This window comes from Silene latifolia, chromosome 1, assembly GCF_048544455.1.
Source record: "Silene latifolia isolate original U9 population chromosome 1, ASM4854445v1, whole genome shotgun sequence".
Lineage (NCBI taxonomy): Eukaryota > Viridiplantae > Streptophyta > Magnoliopsida > Caryophyllales > Caryophyllaceae > Silene > Silene latifolia.
The window spans coordinates 1,324,301-1,331,928 of record NC_133526.1 but is presented as its reverse complement, the minus strand read 5'-3'; the positions used below and the strand labels follow the sequence as shown (position 1 = coordinate 1,331,928).

General features: G+C 39.6%; 1 protein-coding gene across 1 annotated transcript; it reads left to right on the top strand.

The window, feature by feature from the left end:
- On the top strand, positions 1 to 4,727 carry LOC141591959 (monocopper oxidase-like protein SKU5). The gene is made up of 9 exons (XM_074412487.1): positions 1 to 419; positions 1,039 to 1,148; positions 1,515 to 1,785; positions 2,186 to 2,324; positions 2,556 to 2,922; positions 3,058 to 3,423; positions 3,510 to 3,588; positions 3,951 to 4,168; positions 4,368 to 4,727. Exons 1-9 carry the CDS (start codon positions 285 to 287, stop codon positions 4,456 to 4,458), a joined length of 1,776 nt encoding a protein of 591 aa, XP_074268588.1. The 5' UTR covers positions 1 to 284; the 3' UTR covers positions 4,459 to 4,727.
- Positions 4,728 to 7,628: the final 2,901 nt, after the last annotated feature.

Genomic DNA, 7,628 nt, shown 5'->3' with positions numbered 1-7,628 from the left:
GAGACAGAAAAGATATTAAATTATGATTTTCATAGAAAAGAGGCTCCCATAAAAGCCAGCTAAAATTGCAGCAGCATCTCTTGTCTATATGCATCATTCTCTCACTTCCTCCTCTCTCTTCCTCCTCACACTCTAGTTTCTCTGCTTTTTCCCTTCTTCAACCTGATAATGTAAACATTTTTAGCCAAAAATACACCATTTTTAAACCTCATAATCTTCAAAGAACATACAAATACACACACAAAAGAAAAACACCATTTTCTTGAAGTTAAGTAACAACAACAATGGCTTCCACTAACATTGTTACTATAATGTTGCTTTTCTTGTTAGTGAGCTTAACTTCAGCTGATGATCCCTTCGTTTTCTATGATTTTGAAGTCTCCTATATTACTGCTTCTCCTCTTGGCATTCCTCAGCAGGTAAATTACTATTTTCTTGATTATATTTGATACAGTTCTCGGCGCAATTTTTATCTTGGGTCATTCGGAAACAGTCTCTTTCTTTTGATGTATGCAATTTAGTTTTAGTTGAGATTCGAGTCGGGTAGGACCATTAAGGCAGTAAAGTTCTCCCTCATGAGTTTTAACACGGCTGCATTCTAAAAACTTCTTACCAGTTGATCTAAGTGTCCATGCCTAAGGCCTAAGGGTTACTCCGCAATTTGCGGAAGCTGTTGAGGCACTGGGGTAATGTTGTCGTAGTTGTATTAATCAGATCTCTCATTTTTGATGTTTTTAGCTAATTTAATTCATGGGTTTTGCTCAAAATTTGATTTTAAGTTATGGGTATTGATCAAAATTTGATTTTGAGTAATGGGTTTTACTCAAATTTGTGTAAAGTTAGGGTCTTTGTTCAAGATCTATAAAATCTATAAAATGTGCTTTTTTTTCAAGTGTTTTTTGTACTTAAGAGTTATACTCCGTATAGAGTAATAAAGTTACAATCTTTTTAAATTTTTGATTGTATTTTGTATTTTTGTTCATGTAATTTTTGACCTTTTTATGTATTTTTGGAATGTTGTTTTTGCATATCATACAGGTTATTGCTATTAATGGAAAATTTCCTGGACCTGCAATCAATGTTACTACTAACAATCATGTTGTTGTTAATGTGCGCAATAAACTTGATGAGAATTTGTTAATGACATGGTAAGTTTTAAGTAATTATTGTGTAAGATCGTCTTACATTGTAGAATCGCTCTTTTGTATGTTAATAAAGGAGTGTTTAACCAATTAAAGGCAAGTCTAATCCTATATTTTGTGACAAGTCTTTATTTGGTGTGTTCAAGCCAATTCAATACATTTTTCGAACTCTCTCACATATTTCGACTAATGTAGTGAATTGGAGTGAACCGAGGAAGTTTAATGCATCGGAAAGATTCCGTTCAAGCCATTTCACTACATTTGTCAGACTCGCCTCAAATATATCTGACAAATGTAGTGAATTGGAGTGAACAGTTGGAAGTGTAGTACATTGAAAAGATCACTAAGAATACTCGAAATTTGTCGAAACAGGGCTGGGATTTTCCAGAGAAAAAGTTCATGGCAAGACGGAGTACTTGGAACAAATTGCCCAATTCCGCCAAAATGGAATTGGACTTACAATTTTCAAGTAAAGGATCAAATTGGAAGTTTCTTTTACTTCCCTTCTATCAATTTTCAAAGAGCTTCTGGTGGATATGGAGCTTTTTTTATCAACCCTCGTTCGATTATTCCTATACCCTTTGCTCCTCCAGCAGATGACATTATCATTTTGATTGGAGATTGGTACACTAGGAATCACACGGTTCGTTCTACACTACCCTTTTTTCGTTTCAATGATGCATAATCGGCGTTTACAGTCCTTTTATATCTAAAAACACTCATTAGTGGTAGTAATAGATGATTGTTTCCGTCTCACATAGTGAGACCGTCTTATTCTACAATTTGTTCAAAATTTGTGTTCTATTGTGCAGTTCATGAACATAATTATGTACTTGTGTCAGTTTTGGTTAGGTTTAGGTAGAAAGTAGTTAGGAGTATATAATTTAATGATTGTACAACAAGTTTTGGTAATGTAGTAAATTTATGACATTTTGACATGGTCATGTGATTCAATGAAAATTGGTTAGCTATCTTCTTGTGTTGTGTAGTTGGTTCAGCATATTGAGTAATATTTCGGGCCGGGTTTCGGTTTTTTTTTTCAGGATTTGAGGAAGACCCTCAATGGTGGTAAATCTCTTGGGATGCCAGATGGTGTTCTTATCAATGGGAAAGGGCCTTATAGATATAATGACACACTTGTTCCTGATGGTATTGATTATGAGACTATTAATGTCCACCCAGGTAAACCGTTTATTACTATGCGGATTATAGAATAAGACCGTCTTGCAGCATTAGACGGTCTTTTGATTGGTTAAACATGCAAAGACTATTGGTAGTCTTGAGACGGTCTTTTGTTGAAGTTACAGTAACTGCATCACCTGCGGCTTTTGTGAAATTAATTGTTTCTTGAGCAGTAGTTCGGAGTCTAGTTAGTTTCAGTTTGAATGGAAAAATGATGTGAATGTCATGCAGGGAGAACATACCGGTTACGAGTTCACAATGTTGGAATATCAACAAGCTTGAACTTCAGAATTCAGAGCCACAACCTTCTTTTAGCAGAAGTTGAGGGATCCTACACAGTGCAGCAAAACTACACTAGCATGGACATTCATGTCGGACAGTCATACTCGTTTTTGCTGACAACCGACCAGAATGCCAGCTCAGATTACTACATTGTGGCAAGTGCTCGAATGGTCAATGAAACAAACTGGAAGCGGGTTACTGGTGTCGCCGTCTTGAGCTATTCTAATTCCAAAGGAAAGGCTCATGGCCACCTTCCTGATCCTCCACAAGATGAATTTGACAAGACTTTTTCCATGAACCAAGCCAGATCGATCAGGTACGTTCTGAAACTAGTGAATCATGAATTTCATGTCGCAGTTATAAATCCCGGTGAAATTGTGTTGTTTGCCTCACTTGAGTTTGAAATTAACATTGTTCACTCCATGTATCTGACATTGTGGTTATCATATAGGTGGAATGTTAGTGCTAGTGGCGCTCGTCCTAATCCACAGGGATCCTTCAAATATGGGAGCATAAATGTGACTGACGTCCTTGTCCTCAAAAATAAGCCACCAGTGAAAATAGACGGAAAGAAGCGCGCAACTCTTAATGGGGTTTCATTCGTTAATCCAGCCACACCAATGAGGCTCGCTGATAAGCACAAAATTAAGGGAGACTACAAGCTTAACTTTCCAAATAGGACCCTCACTGGAGCGCCTAAAATGGAAACCTCAATCATCAATGGTACTTTCCGAGGCTTCATAGAGATCATCCTACAAAACAACGAGACCAAGATGCATACATACCGCCTTGATGGATACAACTTTTTCGTTGTTGGGTAAGGGTCTTCGTATGTAAGCCCACCGTGTCAGTTACCAACGTGTCACACTTGGCCGTTTTCTCATTGGCATGTCATAATTGCAGGATGGACTTTGGTGAGTGGACTGAGAATAGCAGAGGAACGTATAACAAATGGGACGGAATAGCTCGTACCACAGCTCAGGTATCGTTCATGTTCACTTTATCACCTTTAAATAATTGACGTCATCATATAATTACAGAACAGGTGAAAGCGTGCTCAGTCGGTCAGTAATGTTAGCTCATATCCATAATTTGGTTCTAAATCCATTTAAGAAAATCCTTTTGTACAGATTTTTTTCTGAGAAATGAATCTTAGTATTCTAGATCGATTTTAGTGCAGATGTCAGCTAGTTCCGTCAGTAATATTAGGTCCTCATAACTATATTTAGGGTTCAAAGTCCTTCTGCATCATTATTGCCTCTGCGAGCAGGAATATTGTCGAGGATTTAAGTTGTACACATTCGTAATATTCTAACAATTCTAGAAATGCTATTTCGGCTATAGGTATATCCTGGAGCATGGACTGCTATTTTGGTTTCACTTGACAATGTCGGCTATTGGAACTTGAGAACAGAAAACCTCGAGTCCTGGTACCTCGGACAGGAAACCTATATCCAAGTACTCAATCCAGAGACTGCCAGCAATCCAGAATTGGCGTACAAGACTGAGTTACCGCCTCCTGACAACGTCCTTTACTGTGGTGCTCTGAGCAAGTTACAAAAGTATGCATCATACCTCAGTGCTTCCATTCCTTTTCCTATAGTCCTATATATTTAACTTGTCTTAGGTGATAACGTCTTCAAACGGTGGTATTATTTACCAGGGTTTGAAACCCCGTAAGCACCACACTAAGACGACATAATCGTTTTGCCTGTGTAAAGATTCTGATACTGTTTTGCCTAACTGGTTTGTTTCTTACAGGCCTGAAGACATCTCTTCTGCCACAAACAACTCCATTCAGTTAATCTTCTCGCTGCTGCTGATCGTTGTAGCCGGTTTCCTGTTCCGGTGAGGAGTCATTATCATTTTGTTCAAGGGGAGCATAGATTGTTGTTGAGATTTGTCTGTGTGTAATCATTGTATGCCTGTTAGAACTGTCAATATGGATGCCACCAATTTTTCGGCTTTTTTTTTTTTCCATTAGTTCGAACCCCATCCAATTTCTATTATTCTGGATGCTCCCAAAATTATGTAGCTTAATTTATGAAGACTAATCATTCTTTTTATTCCTTCAATTGTAATGATGACTATTTATCAAAGTGTTCATACATTTCACTTTAATTTCAAGAGTTGTACATTTATTTTCCAGTCATCGTACTTTATTACTCTTTCTCCGGTTATCATCTATGCTATTCCAACCCTTCACTTTCACGGCCATTTTTGTGTTCATCCCGACACTCAAGAATATATTCTGAATTTCGATTAGGATTCTCTCCATTTTCTCTGCGGTGATCTATAAGTCCATATCTTAGATTTTCTTAAAGAGTTTCAAGAAATGCATTGTGTGAATCATTATGAATATTGGATAATGTGGTAGGGAAACAAAACAATAAGCATTGATGCAAGAAAAGGGCTCCTTGTGTTTTATGGAGGAAGTTGGTAGTGTTGGTGTAATCGAAGAAGTAACAATGAAAAGCAAGAAAACCAGAATAGAAATAACCCGATTAGTAGTGCCGTGGTAAGGGAGCCACTGCCTTGAAAACTATATTCCGGTGCACGTAGTGGTGGCGATCGCCTAGTTGGTAGTTCCCCAAGGATAACACTACAGTCTCCAACTCGCCGCCCACTGAATCGTGAGACTTGGAACGACAGAATCTATTACTTCACCCAGGAATTATAGAGGAGAAGATAAGAGAAGAAGAGATTAGAGAGAAGGGAGAGTGATTGTTGTGTGATTAATGCTGAAGAATGTTGATCTATTTATAGCAAAATAGATCAACGAGTCATGTCAAGAGCAGTCCACTGCAAAGCATTATTAATGCAAAGATTTACACAAAGTGGAGAGAGCCTATCAAAGACTAACAGGTCGTGCAGTGGGGGAGCCTAATAAAGACTACCAACAAAGATTTTAACGGTTAGTGCATAGAGCAATGACAAGACCGGTACTCTTGAGTCAAAAACAAACGGCTCGGCCCAAAAAGATAGGCAAAGCCCGCCGCAGCGATTGCCAAATCCCAAATCCCGAATCGAATCCGGATCCGGGCGGGCTCGAGGCACGGGCACGGGCACGCAGACGCTGCAGCGCGTGTCTGGCGAATTAAGCACCTCGCAAAGCTTCCACAAAAGCCTCCCATGACCCACTAGTGATATGGTAAGGAGTGTGGTCATATCTCTCCCTTCTCTCTAATCTCTTCTTCTCTTATCTTCTCCTCTTTAATTCCTGGGTGAAGTAATAGATTCTCGTTGTTCAAGTCTCACGAGTCCGAGTGGGCGGCGGAGTTTGAGTCAGAGTGTTATCCTTTGGGAACTACCGGCACTAGCCGATCGCCACCACGGTCGTTAGGAATATAGTTTTCAAGGCAGTGGCTCCCTTACCACGGCACTAGCTGAAATGACTAAACTTGAGAAACTGAACGGTCATAATTATAAGCGTTGGTCACAAAAGCCGCCGATGTTTTTGAACAACTGGAAAATGATTATGTGTTGTTTAGTGACCCGCTTTGCTCCATTTTATCGCCGTTGTTATTCTTGACACCGTAGAGAACTCACCCCGCCTAAATCGGTTGTTAAGTCAAACGAAGAGGATATTAAGAAATATGATAAGGACAATAAACTTGTTAGATGCCAGCTACTAAACAACATGTCTGACACCCTTTTTGACCTGTTTATGGTTCATAAGTCTGCTAAAACCATATGGGAATTGTTAGAGAAAAAATATGGGGTGACGATGCGGGTAAAAAGAAATATGTTGTGGGAAAGTGGCTACAATTTCAGATGGTTGACGGGAAACCCATCATGGAACAAGTTCATATTTATGAGAACCTTTGTGCTGATGTTGTTAATGAGGGTATGAAATTAGATAACATTTTTGTGTTGTTAAATTTCTCATTAGAAATAACCCGATTAGTAGTGCCGTGGTAAGGAGCCACCGCCTTGAAAACTATATTCGATACGACCGTGGTGGCGATCGGCTAGTGCGGTAGTTCCCAAGGATAACACTACGAGTCTCCAACTCGTTTCGCCCACTCGAATCGTGAGACTTGGAACGACAGAATCTATTACTTCACCCGGGAATTATAGAGGAGAAGATAAGAGAAGAAGAGATTAGAGAGAAGGGAGAGTGATTGTTGTGTGATTAATCTTTGAAGAATGTTGATCTATTTATAGCAAAATAGATCAACGAGTCACCTGTCAAGAGCGAGTCCACCGCAGCATTATTAATGCAAAGATTTACACAAAGTGGAGAGAGCCTATCGGCACTAACTAAAGTCGGTGCGGGGAGCCTAACAAAGACTACTAACAAAGATTTAACAAGTTAGTGCATAGAGCAATGACAAAGACTGGTACTCTTGATCAAAAACAAACGGCTACGGCCCGAAAAAAAGATAGCAAAGCCCGCGATTGCAGCGATTGCCAAATCCCAAATCCCGAATCCGAATCCGGATCCGGGCCGGGCGCGCACGGGCACGGGCACGGCACGTGCGGCTGCGATGTGTGCGAGCCTGAATTAAGCACCTCGCAAAGCTTCCACAAAAGCCTCCCATGACCCACTAGTGATATGGTAAGGAGTGTGGTCATATATAAACACAACACAAACACTATTCCTCACCAATGTGGGACAAAATGGAAAAAAGACTATGCTCAAAGTAGCCCCTATTTCCAACAATCCCCACTAGGGCGCCAGGAGAGAAAGAAAAAGAATTCTGGGTAAAGGAAGGATTGGATACTTAGGTATCAATATCTTTCGATTTGAATTGACACTTTAGTGAAATGAGGAAACAACTTACTTACAACGAGAGAATATCTTGCGATTTGAATTCCTAGTGAGCTTGGTCGATAGCCCCCACAACACATATCATACCTTGATTTAGATCGTTCGCGAAAGTGCGACGCGCTCTTTTAGAGTTATGCGTTTACCTCGATCGATAGATGTGTTGGAAGACTTCTCATAGTCTAATGATCGTTACACCTACGTAGGTGACTCAAGTGCTTCTCAATAGCACTTCTCACATGAGTCATTAA

What these genes read in the sequence shown, in the direction of transcription:
- LOC141591959 (XM_074412487.1), top strand. Translation starts at nt 285, where the DNA reads ATGGCTTCCACTAACATTGTTACTATAATGTTGCTTTTCTTGTTAGTG. An exon ending in CTCTTGGCATTCCTCAGCAG is followed by an intron (nt 420 to 1,038) that starts GTAAATTACTAT and finishes CATATCATACAG; the next exon opens with GTTATTGCTATTAATGGAAA. An exon ending in GCTCTGAGCAAGTTACAAAA is followed by an intron (nt 4,169 to 4,367) that starts GTATGCATCATA and finishes TGTTTCTTACAG; the next exon opens with GCCTGAAGACATCTCTTCTG.